The sequence below is a fragment of the Stylophora pistillata genome, chromosome 8, assembly GCF_964205215.1.
Source record: "Stylophora pistillata chromosome 8, jaStyPist1.2, whole genome shotgun sequence".
Lineage (NCBI taxonomy): Eukaryota > Metazoa > Cnidaria > Anthozoa > Scleractinia > Pocilloporidae > Stylophora > Stylophora pistillata.
The window spans coordinates 28,058,570-28,078,473 of NC_142526.1; the positions used below are offsets into that span (position 1 = coordinate 28,058,570).

Genomic DNA, 19,904 nt, shown 5'->3' on the forward strand with positions numbered 1-19,904 from the left:
AAGAGGTCAAAAAAATTGCTCAGGAGACTTATAATGATGCACTTAGAGGTAATGTTGTACTTTTATTCATGATTGTGACTATAGTAAATTATGGGAATATTCCATTATAACCTGTTGTGTTTTTGAATATTTTTCTAGGTCCAGCTCGACAGCTGCAACACTCAGGAGGCTTGGATGCTTTGCGCGGAAAAGGAGGATATTTAGGTTTGTTATTACACATTAGGAAAGTCTCCTTTTTCTCAGGAGTCACTTTGCTGCACTTCTGTATGAACATGTAATGACCCAAAGAACTGCAAGCGAAACTTACTTCCTGTACGATGCTCATCTGGTAACATTTTATTTAAGCGACTTATAATTTCCCTTCCAAAAACAGCAATCAATACGTTTGACTTTAATCTAGACTGATAAAAAAATGCACCTTTAACTCTTTACCTTGTCATTAATTACTTCCATTAATTTAGGGGACTCTTATTAAGGCGCACAATGTTTAGTCCCGAGCGTGTCCATTTGGTGTTGGTTCCACCATGTATGTTAGCATTTGGGTGGAACCTAAGATATATCTCCTCGAGGGAGATAATGTGTCGCCGTCAAGTGGCTTCGAGTTATTTCAGACGAATTAGAAGCACTAAATTGTTAAGCAAAACCTTGTTGCGATACTTTAGCTCAGAAAAAAATTGCTCAATCAATTGAATGGATTCTAGATGACTTAACATCGTGTTGCATTTCTTCTCAGGACTTGGAGGTTACGGCTCAGACAGTGAAAGTGCATCCAACGATGACTCGGGCAAGGAAAAGCCATATGCTGATGAAGATGAAAGAAAACACCACAGTGCCGACGCTGAAGATGGAAAGATACGAAGAAGCCGATCGCGAAGCCACCCCAGCAGAGAAACACATCACAGACACGAGTCTGCCTTTGAAAGCGAAGAAGAAGCAGCTAAAAAGAAAGAATATCGCGAGCGTAGTAAAAAGGGAAGGCGACATAGGAGTCCTCCGAGTTCAGACAGCGAAAGCGAGAGCTCTGTCTCGACTCACGAAAAGAGTCGTCGGAAAAAGCATCGGCGGCGAGACAGGAGTGATACTCCATCTCCGGACCGCCAAAAAAGACATCGTCGACGTCACGGGAAGAAAAGCCGCTCACGAAGCAGATCGCCAAGGAAACACAGCAGCAGTAAAAAGAAAAGGAAAAGTGAGAGTGACTCGACCGAGAGCGATACTGAAAGCAGATATTCTATTAGTAAACATAAGTCATCTAGGCGTAGTAGGGAATATTCACAGAAGGACAAGAAGCATCGTCGAAAACGAAGATCTTCCAGTTCGTCGCCACCACCGCCGCCGCGTAATGAAAAGGACGGTAAGAAGGACAGAAAACGGTGATCGTGCTGTGCATCATTCAGGTGGATTTTCTTTCCTGTTTTCAGTTTCTGTGAATGATTGTTTCAAGTATCACTGTGTCTGTCTTTACTGTGTTCTGTTACCTTGCCTGGGTTTCATAGAGGGAAGGCATTTTTGGTTTGTGTGACTCACTTCAATATGTTTTGTTTGTTTAAAATCTTTATGGTGTTGATTCGTTGTTCGCTCGTTGAAGAGGAAATGCGTTTGCTTATTAGTCCAACCAAGCCACTGTTATTGAGTCTGTACTTGTGTATATTGTGGTTGGAATAACTCCGAAATTGCTCTACATTTACATAAACTTCTCCCTTCGTGGTCTGAATAGCCTCTTTTAAGGCATCTCTTAATTGTGGCCCAAACATTCTCAAACCAATGGTATGGTTATTGTCATGCGTTTCATTGGTTGTCATTTGTGCCACGAATTCAAAAGCAAAGAAAAATTCAATCAGAGGAACGTAGAGATCGTTGCGCACAAGTATCCTGGTCATGACATCATTTGGGGCTCACCCTTTCACTTCCCTGTAGCTGAAGAAACAGTGTTTGAGCTTGTGTAGTCCTGTCAGTCACGTGTCCGTTGGTTAAAGTGAAGTGTCCTGGTCATGACATCATTTGGGGCTCACCCTTTCACTTCCCTGTAGCTGAAGAAACAGTGTTTGAGCTTGTGTAGTCCTGTCAGTCACGTGTCCGTTGGTTAAAGTGAAGTGTTGTGCAGTGTTGTGTTGCTTTTCTTTTTGTGTGCTCTTACCTGATCAGGTTATATCGTATGCTCTCTTGCAGGCATAACACAAAATGAAGCATTACCAGAGCCGATAATTTTAGTTTCAGTTTATTTTATTGGGGATGAGGACTTGATTCCTCCCCACGGTGAGACTTGGAACGTCAAATCGAAATCGAAAACTTCAAAATCAGCCATGTTGCTGATAAGACGGACAATTGCGTACACTGTACCTTTTAAAAGATCAAATTAAAATAGAATTTTTATGAACCTTGGTGATGCTCTTATCTCTTACAATCTGCATGAGTCTTATTTCTTTTGTGTGTGTATGTGTGGGGGGGGGAGGGGGGCACTTCTCTGTTGATTTGTAATCTAATCTTCCCTCTAATACAGCAGTTCTGCACGAAAGGCAAAATTGATCTTCATGAGTACGAGTAAGGTATGGTTACTCGAGAGGGAAAATAAGGGATCTTGGTCTTTTAAGTTTCTAATAGCTTGGGATTGTAGTCATCAAGTGAACATCAGGGAGATGTTGCAAAGGTCGGAGCCTTCTCACCAAAAGTAAAGTCCTGTTGTTCACTCCTGCGTTCTGTTTGGCTTTGTCGATCTTCCTTTTTGCATAGTATTCCTAACATGAGTTCATTTAAGCTTTCTATTGCGATTGAACAGGGCTTGGCGGCTTTTGCTAGAATTCTTTTCCTTGTTGGCTTAAAAAAAATCGTATCCTCACCCCTTTCAATTGAATCATCCTTTCGCTCGATTGAAGTGTCATTGTAGCGCTAACTTGACCTACAGTTGAAGTGGAAATCCTCCGGGAGATGAGTTTGTCGACCAACCCGCTGAAGCTTCAGGCCAGTGTAAACATTTTACCGGACCGAAGGTCTGCAGCAACGGAATGCCTATCATACATAAGTCACGTACCCCACATCACAAGGAGACTAAGCCTGAAGTTACGATCGTTAGCCGTTGGTCCTCGCTCTGACGTGGGGCTTTAGAAACTTTTTGCCCTGTCCAATTTGCGTTGAACTCGTTTGATAAATGTAAATTATCTTGTTATACCCCCCACCGACGGAGCGCCACAATTTGTTTAGAAACTTGCCCCGTTGGTCGACCGCCTCCCGGTTAACTCAATGGATAGAGCGCTGGACTGTTGTACGGGAGGTCGAGGGTTCGAAACCCCGGCCGGACCAACACTCAGGGTCTTAAAATAATTGAGAAGAATATGCTACCTTTGTATAACATCAGGAAATGGTTAGACATTCTAGTCTTCTCGGATAGGGACGAATAAATGGAAGTCCCGTCTCCTGCAGGGTTAGTGGCAGGAGACGTTAATTTCCCACGCACGAGATTACTGTGTGATGGATGTCCTCCCCTGGGGTGGGATGGGTGGTTAACAGGACTCCGTTGAAACCAGTGTTTACTGCATTGAAGGAGCTATCCTGTATAAATATAGATGTTTACTCTACTCTAATAGAGTTATCTTTCGAACAGCTTTCTTCTTGAGTGCAACTTTCCCTACGCATTGCATTCTGTCTAGTACGAAGCGAAGACGTTCACCGTACCAGATAAAAGATTGGAAAAAATTTCACCATCACTTGAAGAACTTACATTTTTCCTTTGGAAGTAATCATTCAACCAACCGACAAACAAGAATAACCTAAACTAATCACAAAATGCGTATTTTTATCAGTTACTTACATTGGCGGTTGCCATGGAAATGGTGGGTATTGTCAAAGTCAGATTTTTATTTCACTTAATGCAGGGCCACTTTAAATAGCAGACGCTCAAAAGTTAATTTCGTAGACTTCACAAACTTGACTGCCACTGCAAAACCAGCACTCACAGGTTACTCAGAAACATTGGCCGAGATAAGTCGTATGAAGAGCGCTCTTCATCAGAGAAGATTACTTTGTTCGCTTACGAGTGCTGTAAGTTAACGGAGTAGACCCACCAGAAGATTTTACGTTTGCACGTGATTTTTGACAGTAAAGAGATAACCATCTCTATCAACTTAGACCATTGCCCGCAAAACTATAGAGTTTTTTTTATAAGTATTCTTTAATAATAAAGTATTATCGTTTGTCTCACGATATAGTCACTTGTGATGTGGATCGCGACGTTTCAACTGCATACTGCTAGTCTTCATCAGGCGATAAGGTCGACTGGCTTTGGTCTCTGTACATATAGTCAATGAATGGAATAACTTACCTAAAGACTTGGCGGAGGCAGAAACCGTCAGGATGCAATTTTAGAATGTTTGGGGAAATTTGTGGAATATTTTATCGTGAGTTCAGAGGTAAATTTGCGTTTTTAATTATTTTAGGAGACAAACTTGAAAGGGATAACTTCGTTCGTCTCCTTTTCACCTTTCACTTGAATTTGAATTGTGAATAAACAGTTCTGTATGTATGCCCCATTCGCCAGAATGATCGCTAAAGCTCGTTCATGTAATTGAAAGAGCTCAAAAGTTTGCAAACGGAATAATGAACTATTATTTCCAAAGGTTTTTCGTCCGGAAAAGGCTCTGTTATGGTTGCCGAAAAGTAGCAAAATTTGACTAAAAATATTTTCATTCGATAAATGACATATTTTTATTCGCTAAAAATATTTTCATTCGATAAAGGACATATTTTTATTCGCTAAAAATAGATTGCATTTGATAAATGACATTTTTATTTGTTAAAATATTTTAATTCGATAAATGACATATTTTCATTTGTTAAAATATTATCATTCGATAAAAATTTATTTGTGTGCTAATTAACTATTGGTTCATGCTTTAGCGTGCACTATCGAGTTATAGAGCACGTGGGAAGTTTGGAGAGCACTCAAGAAGCTAGAGTTGCCCTCGGCCATTGCCTCGGGCAACTCTTACGCTTCCTTCGTGCTCTCCAAACTTCCCGCGTGCTCCATAACTCGATAGTGCACAGCTGAAAGCATGAACCAATTGTTTTAGAACATGGCCGGTGGAATTGTGCATCAAATCCGACGCGAAAAACGGACAACAATATCAATTGAAGCGAATTGTGACGGCGCTGATGCCGAGTCTCCTTTTCCGTTGTAGCTTGTTTTTCTCTTTTTCTGCCTCATTTAAAAACTCTAGCCCAAGGGAAAAGGTCGAAAATTTATCTTCGTTTTGGGACTAGTAGGCCGAGTCTCTGTTCGTATCCATTATTGTCGTGAAATATGTTATTTTTCCCCGCGCTAACAATGGCCGCTACGCGGTAAAAAAAAAATTCTGGCGAAGCGATTTGCTGACTCTATCAGCGTGCACTATCGGGATTTTGAGCGCGCTTACGTATATTGAATTTGATTGCGCGGCTCTGCTAGCTATGTTCTAAAACTGTTTCCATGCTCATTTATCATTCGATAAAAAATGTATTTATTCGATGTAATTTCATTTGATAAAAAAAATATTTTCGATAAAGTCACAAGGCCCAAGGAGGCATGGCCACAAAGCATTTATAGTACAGCGGTTAAATTTGAAATACGTCGTGTAAGCTGTAGCACGTGTTCCCCACGAAAAGTTCAAACCCGAAGTGTGTAAAATCGTACTGAACAAAGGATGAAGATATACAAAATCGAAAGAAAATGTTTTCAGTATGTTTGAGCTATTTACATCTATTTACATCGATTTTCTTCTCCAGCAAAATATCGCATGCTATCCCTCTTTTTATAACTTCGAATATCCTACCCATTAATATGCTCTATTTTGAAACCATTTCTGCCATAATGCATGACGTTTCTACTAGCTCTACACCTAGGAATATTCGCGAACTTTTTATTAATTCATCTGACGTCCATACATATAACACGCGTTTTTCTTCCACAGAGAATTTTTATGTACAGAAATCTAGATTGCATGTGATTTTGAGGTCTTTCTCTGTGTTGGTACGAGGTTATGGAACTGTCTAAACCCTGACTTGCGTAAGCTCACGAAAAGAGCATTTAAAAGGAAAATTCATAAGTTGCTTTTGACAGGCTATACTTGGGATTGAGGACTATTATGTTGACGCCCATTCGCTAATATTGAAATTCAATACCAATGATTATCGAAAATTATAACTGTAGTGCTTCGCTCACATCCGTATATCACAACTCTCTCCTCTCTACTTTCCAGTCTGCTCTGCCTGTATTTGATTATTATGTCTTGTTTTAACTCACTAGTAATTTTATTGTATTAATTTGTATGACAAATGTACGTATTTTTTAGCTTATAATGTAGTAAACTAATGCATGGCTTATAACCCCAATAATATTGTAGTAATGAAATCTCTTTAGTTTATTGTAAAATCTCTTTAGTTTATTGTGGTAACCAAACTTCTTTAGCTTGCAATGTGTAGTATTTACTTATTTATTTCTAATACCCGCCAAGACTAGCTAATGCTATATGCAGGTTGTGTAAATTTGCTTGTAATGTTCTGTAAAATAATAAATGATAAACAACAACAACAACAACAACATTTACAAGGTTATCAATGCGCCAATTAACCTAACAGTAACGTTTGAATTTTGGACTGTAACTTCGACTCTTAAGAGTAAATTTTTAGGGAGATTCTCCTTGCAGCGTTGAGTCAATTTTTCACTTACGTTACGCGAAAAACTTGTCAACACTTTAGCGTCAAATAATTCGTGAAATAACGGGAATTTCAAGAATTGTACACAGCCTAGCTTAGTCTTAACCCAGCCCCACACTGGGAAGAATATTCTCCACCATCAATTTACGTCACTAGATATAATCCGCAACGATGTTGTGAAATTAACCGCAAGGGCAGACAAAGTAGCTGGAGAGAGTCTGAGAAATCCACTTTGATGCAACTTGCGTGGAAGTACTGGCCACAACTGTCGCATCCCTGCCAATCTTCTCCATCGTCGTCGTGGCACACTATGCAGACGTTGATATTTCTCCCACAGCGGACGGAACAAGTATTTCATTATCATTCACTTAAGTATGTCTTCTTTCTTAGTGGGTCAGGTCTTATACTTTGACTCTTAACTCTATATCAGGATCAAACAGCTTTTTTCACTTACGACTTAATAATTTTACACTTGTTATAAGCACTGAAAGTAGACATTGCATGCCTATCATGTTCGCTCTTCTGTTGGCAGAACAGGGCAAGTCAATAAGTCATGTCTACAGTACTTAGTCGCTACTAGATAAATAGGGTTTATTACAGCGAGGAACGCTTTCGTGTATTTTATGAAACCGCAGTACACATATATGATTTTCATTTATTCAAATTTATTGGCGGGTTTAATACGAACCAACATAATGACCTGCTCCCAGTTGGCTTGTTAGCTCAGTTTGTAGAGCACTGCACCGGTATCGCAGAGGTCATAGGTTCAAATCCCGTACGGACCTAAAAATTTTTTCAGGCCTTATTTCCACCTATTAGATTAGTAGGGTTTATTACTGCGAAGAACGCTTTCATACATTTTATGAAAGCGCAGTAAACATATAATATTTTCATATATTAACTGAGTCGTCGTCATCATAACGCATTCTAGTGTCTTAGTGAAAATTTGTCTTCGGTTTTTAAATGTCATCCTTTCGCGGGATTTCGCAGTACTCGTACTCGCGGGTTTCATAATATGCCCGCTGACCAAAATTACTGTTTACTCTTACCCTCGACGAACGCCTTCGATATAGCGTCACCCATTTTATGTTGTCCAAAATGCAGAGGATGGATCGAAACAGGGAATTGAATCGCTCGATCATACGGAGTAAAGTGAGGCAGGCCATCGGTGAGTACTTTGCCAACAGAAGTAGTCCTCATGCTGCACCGAGTGAGTGTCAATGTAGTAATTTTCAAGTGATATCTTGCAGCGAATGAAGTCGCTCTTTTGTGTAGTCTACTGAAACTTACGAAAGCTTTTGTGTTTTTTATAGTCACACCATAGACACCACAACAACTTGAAAGTAATCAGGATCAGCGTTTAGCTCAACACCAGTAAGTTCTTAATCGGGCAAGAGACATACTGAGATCAAATAGCATGACGAGTAATGGTAGCTAAAGCTTTCCTAAAAGACCCCGTCTAGATAGGAAGAGATATGTTGTTCCAACTGTTAAAGAGTTTTGCAAAACAGTTCTACAATGTTTACAGTAGATAAGTTGAGTCCCAAGAACTGCATTTTATTGGGGAAGGAAAAAAGGCAGAAACAAGGATTTAATTAAAATAAGCAATTGAATGCCTTCAGCCTAGTTTGAAAGGACAACTACGGTAAGATTATAAACTTCTCTTAACATTACGCAGGAACAGATGTAAATGTATATGTTCTGTTATAATTTTAGTCATCGCTTCATTTTGTGCAATCAGTTCTAAGAATAATTTTTTGCTTCAATCTTGTTCATTTACTTAAAAATTTTCAAACAAAAAAATAATTCAGTTTGGTTAAAAAATTATGTCAATCAAAAACGAATTTATTTCAAACTTCAACATGTAGTTACATGTTCTTTTTTATTTCAAGATTGCGTTTAGCACATGAACGTGTAGCCTGCGAACGCAAACGTATTTCCGGCTGTCGCTTGTCTTCGCCAAAAATAACGTCTGCGAACCCGAGCCAGGAAACGATTTCTGTGACGTAATTCTTTGGCCAATCAGATTCCATGATAGAATGAAACTCGAGTGCTCCTCGCAGCGAATACCTTGCGCAGTAGTTCTGGGGCTACTTGAGCTAAATTGTGATTGGCTTAAAAATTCCTACGTCACAGAAATCGTTTCCTGGCTCGGGTTCGCAGACGTTATTTTCGGAGGAGACAAGCGACAGCCGGAAATACGTCTGCGTTCGGAGGCTAAGGAACATGCCTTTTCGAAATTTTAGAAGCCTGCATTAGATAGTTGAAGAACTTCAGCATGTTGCAGGTCTGTTATATGACTTACAGGTTGTCAAAGGAAAATTCAAAGTTACTCAAGCAATTCACTGTAAGCCTCAAGGTTACTCAAATATATTTCTATACCAAAGCTGCTAGATTCAGCCACTGGATTAATTAGCTGTCTGAATTCTTCGAACAGTTCTTCTGGGAAAGGATTCTCTATGTCTTCAACTTCAACAGATCCATGTTCCTCCAAAGGAGACGGGCCCTCTGGATCAGTACCATACCATTCCATCATATCTTGGGTAATTGCATTATTCTGCATTTGTCGATGAAGCATGCCATTGACCCACAGCCTCTCAGGTGACCAGTTGCGCTCGGTTCGTACTGGCCTCAAATTAGATGCTCTTGTAAACTCATCAAGGGCGACATTGATTCGTGGAAGGAACACTTGATGTAGTAAAAACATCTGCAGAGGGTTACTGACGCTCAAGTAACCACTCTCTTCGAAAGAATAAAAACGACGTAAAATAAAAAAGAAACACAACGGAATACTTCTCTCCATAGACGCTCAATCCTTTGATTTCTCGTGGCTGGCCCTGCAATAAAACTGCCTCTTCCTTCACCCCTTTCTCGAACTATAAATCTTGCAACCTCTACGCTTTCACCCCCATGATCACCTCTTACGAGAGAAGGCACACCAAACTGTTGTACTGCCCTCTGAAAGGCTGACATTGCTATATCAGTCCGATTGTTGGTTGAACATCTTAAAAATGAAATCATTCTAGAAAAGCCGTCGATACAGCCATGGACTACAAATCCCCATCGTATTAGACTATGATGCCCATCTATGTGCCATAACGAGTTGGGCCAAGGCACACTGTACACCCTCCTTGTTATTACCATTGCCCATCGAAGAGCACTGTTTTCAGGGTCAACCCTATTGAGTGCTGCACGGACGCGTTCACGCTGTACGAGATGGCCCAGAGATCAAATATACCCTAACAAATACGACTGTCCAGTTGTCGTTCCATATCGAGATATAAACCCGCGAATAACCTCGTCGAGTTGGTCGTCGCTTATGTTTGACCACCTGCTGCAGCTCAACCCATACTCTTCAGTCCACTCTACGATAGATAGTCCATCTTGATACTCGTAGCATCTGCGCAATCTGATTCCAGGTGCACCCCAGGCTTCTAAGATTTTCAAGAAGTTCCTCTGCAATGATGAAATTTGGTCTTCCAGGTTGCGATGTATGTGCAACGCTAGCGATCCTAAATCGACAAGACTTGCTGTTCTCCTACCTATTCAGTCATCCTCTCAAACCAGAACTGATGTATTTCAGAAAAACACTCACAGAGCTGCAGTAAATTGTTTCTACAACATAGATCCTCACTCTGATGAAGGACACTTCGCAGAACGGAGAGTACCCGGTCAAGACGATTGAAAAGCAGCGCCGCTGAGTGGAACTCTAAGTTTATAATTCTGGCGTTGTGTTCGCACCTATCCAGACGATTTTCAGCAAATATAAAAAAAAATCATTCCAAGCAGTTGCATCTACCGTTGCATCTAGGTCTAGATATGTTGCCATTTTCAGACAGAACGTAATGATTTTGGATAATGGCGGGAAGCTTTGTGACCGTTCCATGCTTTGTGGCCATGCCTCCTTGGGTCACATGACTTTATCGAAAATATCTTTTATCAAATAAAAAAACATCGAATAAATATATGTTTTATCGAATGATAAAAGAGCACGGAAACAGCTTTAGCACACAAATAAATTTTTATCGAATGAAAATATTTTAACAAATAAAAATATGTCATTTATCGAATGAAAATATTTTTAGCGAATAAAAATTTGTCATTTATCGAATGAAAATATTTTTAGCGAATAAAAATATGTCATTTATCGAATGAAAATATTTTTAGTCAAATTTTGCTACTTTTCGGCAACCATAATATACTACAGGTACCCGCTCAGAATATTAAAACAAGCCGTTGATAATATTTCTTTGGGACAAGACCAGCAACATTATTAGAAATGATTTTTCGGTGTTATTACTTAGACATTTGTTTCACCTGCATTCGAAAAAAGACGATTCACTTTTCATAATTAATGATGTACATTTAGCGCCGATTTGCATATCTTCAGAGCTACGAGAAGTCTATCTTCTTCCTGCGTTTTGAAAGGAAGAATTGTGAAGGAAGATTGAACAAAGACTCATGTCTGTAAAGCAAACTTTGTTGGAGTTCAATACTCCTCTTCTCACACCACACAACCAAGAATTTGAAGGAAAAATTCAAAAGGAAATAACAGAAGTACTGCATGATACATTCGGGAAAGAGGTCTCTATTTGCCGTCCAAAATCTAACATTTTACTTTTCTTTTTCGATAAGACTGAAACGTAAGTAGAAAATACCTTGAATGTATCTATTATTTGAACGGCTGTTGTGCCCACACTTGTAGTTCGACTTTTATTGCACAAATCCCCAAGCTACATGTTTGTGTTTCATATCATCTATATTTTATGTGATGCATAAACGGGGTCGGACATTTTTTCACCATTTGCGTCCTTCTACCCTTATTTCTTTTGTGTGGCTGCTCTGTTCAAGATCTGGATGCAGCAGCCTGATGCTAAAGGTATAGAATGGTCAATTCGGGACTTGGCAAGACCCTGCTTTTAAAATTCGAGACCTAGACTTCACCGTTTTTTTCAAAGTCAAAACATTTCTTCTGAAAAATCCGAGCCCGAGACTCTAAGTGCAGAAAATTTCGAGGTAATGGTATCAATAAAACTACATAAAATGCTTGAAAACGTCAGTGAAAGCATGCAGAAGCAATAGCACTGCCTCAGCTTATTAGTCTGACACCAAACCTGGCTTCGGCCTGGGTAGCATTCCCGTACATTACAAAGCCTTTTTTGAGAGCCTACAAGTCATTTGAGCTCGTGTAACTTCGTGTGGCTTTCTTGGAACTAGCTCTAACTACTCTCAAGGAATGATCCGAGATCGAAAAGAAAAACTGTTTTTCAGTTAGCTCTTTCGGCAAGGAGGAAAGAATTACTAGTGAACGAGGTGTGTCGGTTTCAAATGTTTCTGGCAAGCGGAGAAAGCGAAAATGCAACTTCATTAATTAAGTGCCGTGATCTACCCTACAAATGGTACTATAATCGACCCCTGTTTTTATGCTTGCTAAAATAAATTTTCCCTTTAGTTTATATAGCTTGATATCGGGTACAATTTTCAAGACTCCGAGACGAGTCGATTTTTTAGTGAGCCGAGATTGCGAGACGCTCATAATTCAGTCTTTATTTTAAAGGACGAGATTTCGAGATCGGGCCAAATTTTTCTGAGACCCACGTTTTTCGAAGTACCATTCTATGCTGTTTCCCTGGCTCCGAGAGCTCATGTTTTTGATTCTTGGTGGAGAAAATTCGGAATTTTGGCATTGTACGTGCAACGTTAAGTTTGTTACTTTGCTTTTGATCGGTTTCACGACGCTCATTTGGATAATAATGACTACGTGTTGGCGCTCATTGTTTTCGGTGCCTGAGATTATAATCGACAAGCGCTATTTGTGTTTTGTATGCTGTAGTCAACGAGCAGTCCTGCCTTTTCGGCGAATTCCGTCGCGCGAGTGAAAAAAAATTGCTTCTAAGGCGCCACGTGGTGACGAAGTGACGCCGATGCTGGCGCTGCAGGAGCTCCATGCCGTGAGGTGGTAGAGAAGTAGCGCCCCGCCCATGGAGCTCCTGCGGTGCATTGGAACGATTTATCATGTACTCGCCGGAACACTAAAACCTTATCAGCCATAAAAATGGAATTAAAAGCTCTTCTATCAAAGTTTGAAACGTAAAGGTAACTTTGACGCGGTTCAAATAAATGTTATTTCTTTCAACTTTACAGGCAGTGTACTGTTCGAGCATTCCCTGATGGCTTGGTCACCCTTGATGTTGTGCAATACATTGGTGATAGCAACATCCACGAAGGAAATGAAAACAACAGGTCATACCCGATCTGGACCAAGGATGTAAGTTCCTGGAATGACAACATCACGTGATCTCAAACCTGCAAGAACACACAGGCACAAACCTTGATGTTTATCCTTTTCTTTTTTCATTAATTTCTTTACTATTCATGCCAACAACATATTACTTCCAACACAAAAACTATTATTCCTGTATATTACTCACAGTACAAGGTTTGCAACACGACCTACATCAAACCTTTTTAACAATGACATGACATTTTTTTATTTAATACCACCTTATTTCAACAGTGAAAACCTTATTCATGAAATAAAATTCTAAAAATAGTAACACCCGCAGAAAAGGATCACAGATTACAAAGCATGCAGTTGAGTGTCGAAAAATCAAAAGCAGAGCAACCCCGGATTACATTGGACCCTCAATTGAAAAATATTCCAACCCCAAGATAATTACCCACAATCAATTACATAGACCGAAGTGAAGATCGTACGATTTTGAAAAAAAATTCATTCGGAGGAAACTTTTGCTGTATATAATTCTGAAAAATTTACCCGCAAATTTTACAGTTTCCACTGTTATTTTTCATTATTTTTCTCCGCGAAGTTGATTTACTGGATAATTGACCAGTATGTCGCAGTTCTCTGTAGTCTGTGAGATTTTCCATGTGTTTTCCTTTTATATCTGATTTAGGATTTGGTTGATTTGAGAAAACGCATCAAAACGAGGTTAAATTGCTCGCGAGCGAGGTACATTCTTCCAATCACGAGAGGTAGGGAGATCCAATGCTACCGGGAGACAACTGATGACAGGATCATAGAGTATGACTTTGACAGGTACCGGTAATCGACCCGGTAATCATGACTTTAAGCAGTCAGGATGGCAACGCCACAGAAGACGTCCATTAAAAAATGAGTTTCTACTTTTAGTTAGAATTTCCAAAATGGCTGCATGTGTTTACCGTCTCATAGGGCGCCAGACCTCAAACTCAACATAACGCATAAAAGCAGCGTTGAGTTCCAAATGTAAATTAAAATAATTTGCCGCCGCGGTTTCGTTTCGCAGACGACGCAGATTTTGGTGATTTCACGTTGTTGTTTTGCAAAGGACGGCTAAGAAATGTACAAAGTTTTAAAACGCACGTGCTAGGCTATTGTTCTGCCAATCAGATGTATTGTTTTTCCACGTTCTCGTTGCCGTAGCCGTCGTGGTTTGCTTAAAGTCCCTAATAACGACAGGTTTACGGCACAATCCTCGTGAATTCGTGCAAACAACTTTTCTCTTTCTCCTTCTACCACTCCCTTTTCCTCTCATCTCATTTATATACTAACTTATCCCGAAATGATGGAAGGTGAAGGCTTCACCCTGCATTTGGGAAACTTACTGTTGCTTCTTTTGTTATTCTTTTAGAGTTGTTTTCAGTGAACATTCTCCTTACCAGCACATTCTGATCGTGCATTCACCGCAGTTTGGGAACATGCTCATCTTGGATGAGACAGAAAGTGAGTCGAATAAACTTCAGCTTAGCTTGTTATTGTAAAGTTTATTCATCTCAAAGAATAGTATCAAATCATCTGAACAGTTTACCTGAGCTTCAGTTAGTCTGTACGTGACTTTGGGAACAGGGATAAAGTAAGTAAAGAGAATAAACGTATATGTGCACGATCCTTCGCAGTAAAGCACTATTTGAGCAATAGTGAAAATCAGACCTGAAAAAAATTTCAGGCCTGTACGGGACTCGAACCACTGACCTCTGCGATACTAGTGCAGCGCTCTACCAATTGAGCTAACAAGCCAACTGGGAGCAGGCCATCAAATTAATTCGATATAAACCCGTAGATGATAAATCAAACAACAACAAACATATGAAACATATGTATGAACTGCGGTTATGAAACGTATATGTGCACGATCCTTCGCAGTAAAGCACTATTTGAGCAATAGTGAAAATCAGACCTGAAAAAATTTCAGGCCTGTACGGGATTCGAACCACTGACCTCTGCGATACTAGTGCAGCGCTCTACCAATTGAGCTAACAAGCCAACTGGGAGCAGGCCATCAAATTAACTCCGCAGTTCATACATATGTTTCATATGTTTGTTGTTGTTCGATTTATCATCTACGGGTTTATATCGAATTAATTTGATGGCCTGCTCCCAGTTGGCTTGTTAGCTCAATTGGTAGAGCGCTGCACTAGTATCGCAGAGGTCAGTGGTTCGAATCCCGTACAGGCCTGAAATTTTTTTCAGGTCTGATTTTCACTATTGCTCAAATAGTGTTTTACTGCGAAGGATCGTGAACATATACGTTTCATAACCGCAGTTCATACATATGTTTCATATGTTTGTTGTTGTTTAAAGAGAATAAAGCTATGTAAATTATTGTTATGAGCGTGATCACCTCCAGTTTAAACTTATCGCCTGTTCTACAGGCATTTTTTTAAAGAACAAACCTTCATATTGAGTTTTCTCCTGTTTTGTGTTTTGGTAGTGATTGCTGAGAGTGATCTTGTCTACACTCAGACGTTAACAGGCAATGGTAGGGTGGACTACAAAGACAAAACTGTCCTTATCCTTGGTGGAGGTGATGGAGGTGTATTGCATGAGCTTCTAAAAGAAAGCCCAAAGTCTGTTGTCATGGTAGAGATATCCTTTTCAAACAAATTTGAATCGTTAGCATTAGAGCTGGAAGAAAGATTTTAAGTGGAGGCTTCGCATACTTCTTCCTAGTGATCGATTTTAAATGGTCATTATAAAGGATAGACTTTTACTTGTATGAATTTGTCTTTAACACCGAATCAAATCGACAAATATGTAATTAATGCTTCAAGGAAGCATCTCAGAGGAATTTGTGGTGACTCGCTCGACACTTTACATGGAAAAAACTACGAGGTGGGTTAAATAGATGTACAAACTGAATAACGACTGTAGAAGGTTAAAACAATCTTTCGTTATTTATTTGAATTTGTTATTTTATTATTGTTGAATACATTCCGGACTTTACTGATATCTTTTCACGGTTATCTTGCTGCAGATTATAATTGCTGACTGTGCAGAAGTTATGCGTGAGTATGTGAGAAAGAATAGATCATTTGATTTCATAATCAATGACCTAACTGACGTTGTTATCGGATCAAAAAAGGAAGGTGAGTCCTTGTTTATTGTCGTTTAGTTACTTTTCTTCTTTTCAAAACTTTCAATTTGCCTTAACTGACCACACTTTTTATCCGGCTGGCTGTTTAGGTTCTTATTTGGAATTTCAGAAAGAAATTCAAGACCTCTCCATTAGGTTGCTCTCTCCCTATGGAAAGTATTTCGTGCAAGTGAGTTACGTATTTCATCATATTTTAAAAGAACTATGTGGGGTCCTCAGACCCATATAGAAATAAACTAGGGTTTAGGACGGAGAGTGCGGTGGTTCTGCATTTTTTTTTTTTTTTTAATGTTCCTCCTCCAGTGAACATTGGTAACCTCGTCACAGTCTTAAGGAAATTTCAGGATGTTGCCAAATTAGAACAATGCTTAAGCTATAGGGTTAAAAGAAACTCGCAGTTGTTTGAGTATTATTGATACTAAATTTTGAGTTATTGAGTGTGAGAAAGCCATCGATCTGACTTTTACCTTACTCTATCATTTTCCGTTTAGGGTGCGAGCGGTTTTAATCAAAAGGAGCGCTTGAATTTGTACGAGGAACAACTCTCAAACCTGTGTTGTGAAGTGAACTTCAGGAAGGAGTTTGTTTTCGTTCCTTCCTTCTTAGAACTGTATCCTTTTATTCTTTTGCATATCTCTTTACATTATTTTGAAAATACTGAGTCCATCTGGGACGCGACCGACAATTGGTCAAAATCAAATTTGTTGTTGTCTCAGGTTAGCCCTTAAAAGCCAAAACATTTTAATTCTATTCCATAAGTTAGAAAAGAAAAATCATTCTTTCAATCGGTTAACAAGTAACTGAAATGATCCCCTTTTAAAATTTGGAGAACGTAAAAACGCTTGAACTCGCTCATGGTTTGTTATGCGCAGTAGTCATGATAATTTGTGATCAACTGATTACTTTTATTTAATTTTCTCCTTAATTTACCTCAAAGATGGACGTTCTATGAAATATGGAAGAAAGAGACACCTAGTGAATTATCGAGTGGACTTACTGAGACCCAAGAAAAATAAATTTCATATCATAGAAATTCGCCGTTAAAACACTTAGAGTATATGCATTCATTCGGTGCGTTGTATTCCACTTCCAAATCTTCGTGCACACACGCGTATCCCAAGGAACGGGGCAGTTTTTGCGCAGCTGGTGCCTTGCATATACTGGGAAGTGACATAGCTAGATAAGATTTTATAATGTTATGTGTTGTGCTGATTAGGATTCCATATTTTACTGAAGAGTAATGCGTGAATGAGACCTAGTCCTCTACACAACTGCTTTATTGGAATACGATGAACTGAATTGATACACAATCATAACTTATTAGACACAGGTTATCTAATAGCTGAAGTATTTAAATTTACCCAAATAGTACGAACACCACATTATGACGTTTTTCCTGAGGGCGAATGCTAACAATCCAATTATGGTGTTGGATTAGATTATGTTAAAGTAGTTTCTTTCCTTTTTTGATCCACTCAAAAAATGTGATGTTTTTAAATACCTGGCAATCTAAATCTTAGGCCTTACATTATGAGAAATGATTATGGATATTTTAATCTAAAACATAGATAAGTTTATAATATTTTTTATCTAGATTGTAGTTAATAATGTTTTAGGAAACCACTTCTGCTTCAGGCGTGGGTGCTACCTTTCTTGAAAATCAATTCCCGAAACATTCATAAATAGGGTTTTTCAAAAAAATCTATTGCTAGCAATGATTGCTCAGTAGCTTATGGTAAACGTTTTAACTACACAACAAATAAAGGTTTCATCATTAATACTTCCTTTTAACCCCACCGCTTTTCACTTTACTGTTTTTATCGTGGGGTTTCCGAGGTGCCGCTGTACCGGGAATAGGTTTTTTTTACCTTCAACTTGGCCCTGTTTTGCGGTTTTTTGTACAGTTTAGTAGTTCATAACAAAAGGCTTTCAAAACCGTGCACGTATAACTATCAACCTCCCCCCCCCCCCTCCCCCATTCCTTCCCTCACTACCCTCGATCTCACTACCCTTGATCGTCAGTGGAACAGATGGACTGGTGCATACTTTGTGACCAAGCCTTCTGGTTCCGTTGCTTTTTCTGTAGCTTGGTTGCTAAGCAAACAAGGCGCTCAAACGAAGTACGTGTTGTTATCCTTCACGGCGGGAGCTTTCTCTGTCTTTCCCAGCCGTCTAACTTTCGATCGTTTTTAAAGCAAAATGTATACCAGTAGTATGGCTAAGAAAGGACCTTACGAAGTGGATTCGTTTTATAATCTCCGACCTCTACCATCAAGAGGAACAAGAAAGCGTAATCCCGACGAAGATTTCATTCTCCGTGGTCATCGAACTCCTGCTAGGTACATACACGAGCTCTTACAACTGTTCTGTCAGCTTTTAACCGCAAAATATACGAAGTATTTTATTTATTATGAAAAGCATCTTAGGATCTATGGTTATCTGATTACAGGTATTTTGTTCTTCATGTTAGATAGGACCTTCTCGTTATAAGAGGTTCCAACTGGTACTGATATAATCGCAGTTTCAATCTACCACAGTAACGATTAACTTGTAGATTATCATCACAAAATATTAAGCTGTGATACTGAACAAGTTTTTAAAGATATTTTAACTCTTGTCAGTGCCTACGATTTCTTTATGCACTTAAAAACTTGCAATTTGTAAACCAAATTAAGTGATAACCAATGATGAGTTTTAAGTCTAAATTGTTTGTTTGGCTCCACAGATTGAAGCCTCAGAACTACCGAACCAACTCTGAGATGACCATAACCGCCAAAGAAGCTACGAGAACACCCTCAAAGCAATCTGTGAATTTTCAGGAATCACAGACATCTGATGTAGAGTTTGACCCAGAGGATTTAGCTTTGGACTTATCAGAATTTGCTGATGGACCAGAAGAAGAACTTGTTGGGTTGCAAGATAAATCAAGTGAAAATGATGCATTTTTGAACAGTAGTTACAACTCAGACAGTTGGTTTATAAAGCCACTTCACCGCACAATGAGTGCACCAGTTGACATTGAGGAAATCGCCCGAAGACAGCCTCTAAAAGCTTCTGTGTTAAGATCAGCTATGGCAGGAAATGTGACAAGTGTTCCCAGTGAAAAGATCAGGAAGACACCAATCAATGACTTTGATTTGTCACTCTTTAGAGAGGCAGAAAATTGCATGTTGAGTTCACGAACAATAAGTGCTCTGGCAACACCATATCAAGAAGAACTGGCCAGGTTAAGATTAGACAGGTTACGTTTAGAGGAGCAAAGGCTTCTCAAAAAGAAATGTGTGGATGAACTAGAGAGAATCCGTGGACCTAAACCTAGGTGGTATGAACTCAAGACTCCTGAATTTCACCGTGAAGCAAAGAGGAACAATGATATACTATCATTGTCAGGTCACTATGAAGATATCATGGAATACAGAAAACAGCTTTTGTCTTGTGTTGGAGAAGAAAAGGTTGCACAGTGATGGTCAGGGATTGTGAACGTTGCGCATAGAAAAAACATTAATTTTCCATACAAATATCATTTGCTTAACAATGAAGGTCTCCATCACCAATTTTTTTTTAATGTTTGCATCATAATTTTTTAACTGAACTTTCAGATGTGAGTGAAATCTTTTGTTCCAGACTGATTTTAAGCTATAGTGTTGTATATATATTGGCACTGGCTTTGGTTATTTTTGTTAACTTGGAATATTTTCCCAGTACATGTGAGGTAATGATAAATGTGCAATAATCTTAACAGCATTTAATAAAAGGAAATGAATGCTTTAATTTAGTTTTTGTAACTACCTGCAACCCTGGACCTTGAGGATTTTGCATTTGGTTCTTTTTCATTTACTTTTG

General features: G+C 39.1%; 3 protein-coding genes and 1 pseudogene across 4 annotated transcripts in view; 3 read left to right on the forward strand and 1 right to left on the reverse strand.

Annotated features, from left to right (window-relative positions):
- LOC111323266 (uncharacterized) overlaps positions 1 to 2,377 on the forward strand; it is an 8,189-nt gene extending 5,812 nt beyond the window's left edge. For both annotated transcript variants that reach the window (XM_088730584.1, XM_088730585.1), the window contains exons 6-9: positions 1 to 48; positions 139 to 204; positions 734 to 1,397; positions 2,170 to 2,377. The exon at positions 1 to 48 is cut by the window's left edge and continues 52 nt beyond it. In XM_088730584.1, the coding sequence (XP_088586710.1) occupies positions 1 to 48; positions 139 to 204; positions 734 to 1,377 (758 nt within the window). In that variant the 3' untranslated portion in view covers positions 1,378 to 1,397; positions 2,170 to 2,377. The remainder of the gene's footprint in view (positions 49 to 138; positions 205 to 733; positions 1,398 to 2,169) is intronic.
- A 6,492-nt stretch (positions 2,378 to 8,869) lies between these two features.
- Positions 8,870 to 10,707, reverse strand: LOC148725728 (uncharacterized; annotated as a pseudogene).
- A 326-nt stretch (positions 10,708 to 11,033) lies between these two features.
- On the forward strand, positions 11,034 to 17,852 carry LOC111322739 (spermine synthase). The gene is made up of 10 exons (XM_088730396.1): positions 11,034 to 11,327; positions 12,829 to 12,952; positions 13,602 to 13,744; positions 14,319 to 14,410; positions 15,399 to 15,553; positions 15,710 to 15,799; positions 15,942 to 16,053; positions 16,151 to 16,230; positions 16,553 to 16,671; positions 16,999 to 17,852. Exons 1-10 carry the CDS (start codon positions 11,146 to 11,148, stop codon positions 17,075 to 17,077), a joined length of 1,176 nt encoding a protein of 391 aa, XP_088586522.1. The 5' UTR covers positions 11,034 to 11,145; the 3' UTR covers positions 17,078 to 17,852.
- Positions 17,853 to 18,132: 280 nt separating this feature from the next.
- Positions 18,133 to 19,832, forward strand: LOC111323224 (uncharacterized). Its single transcript, XM_022926542.2, has 2 exons — positions 18,133 to 18,400; positions 18,787 to 19,832. The coding sequence occupies exons 1-2, from the start codon at positions 18,261 to 18,263 to the stop codon at positions 19,523 to 19,525; spliced, it is 879 nt and encodes a 292-aa protein (XP_022782277.2). The 5' UTR covers positions 18,133 to 18,260; the 3' UTR covers positions 19,526 to 19,832.
- Positions 19,833 to 19,904: the final 72 nt, after the last annotated feature.

Bases quoted from the DNA above. Each gene is read 5' to 3' on its own strand.
- LOC111322739 (XM_088730396.1), top strand. From the start codon at position 11,146: ATGTCTGTAAAGCAAACTTTGTTGGAGTTCAATACTCCTCTTCTCACA. The intron at 11,328-12,828 runs GTAAGTAGAAAA...TCAACTTTACAG, and splicing joins TTTTTCGATAAGACTGAAAC to GCAGTGTACTGTTCGAGCAT. The intron at 14,411-15,398 runs GTGAGTCGAATA...GTGTTTTGGTAG, and splicing joins CATCTTGGATGAGACAGAAA to TGATTGCTGAGAGTGATCTT.
- LOC111323224 (XM_022926542.2), top strand. From the start codon at position 18,261: ATGTATACCAGTAGTATGGCTAAGAAAGGACCTTACGAAGTGGATTCG. The intron at 18,401-18,786 runs GTACATACACGA...TTGGCTCCACAG, and splicing joins GGTCATCGAACTCCTGCTAG to ATTGAAGCCTCAGAACTACC.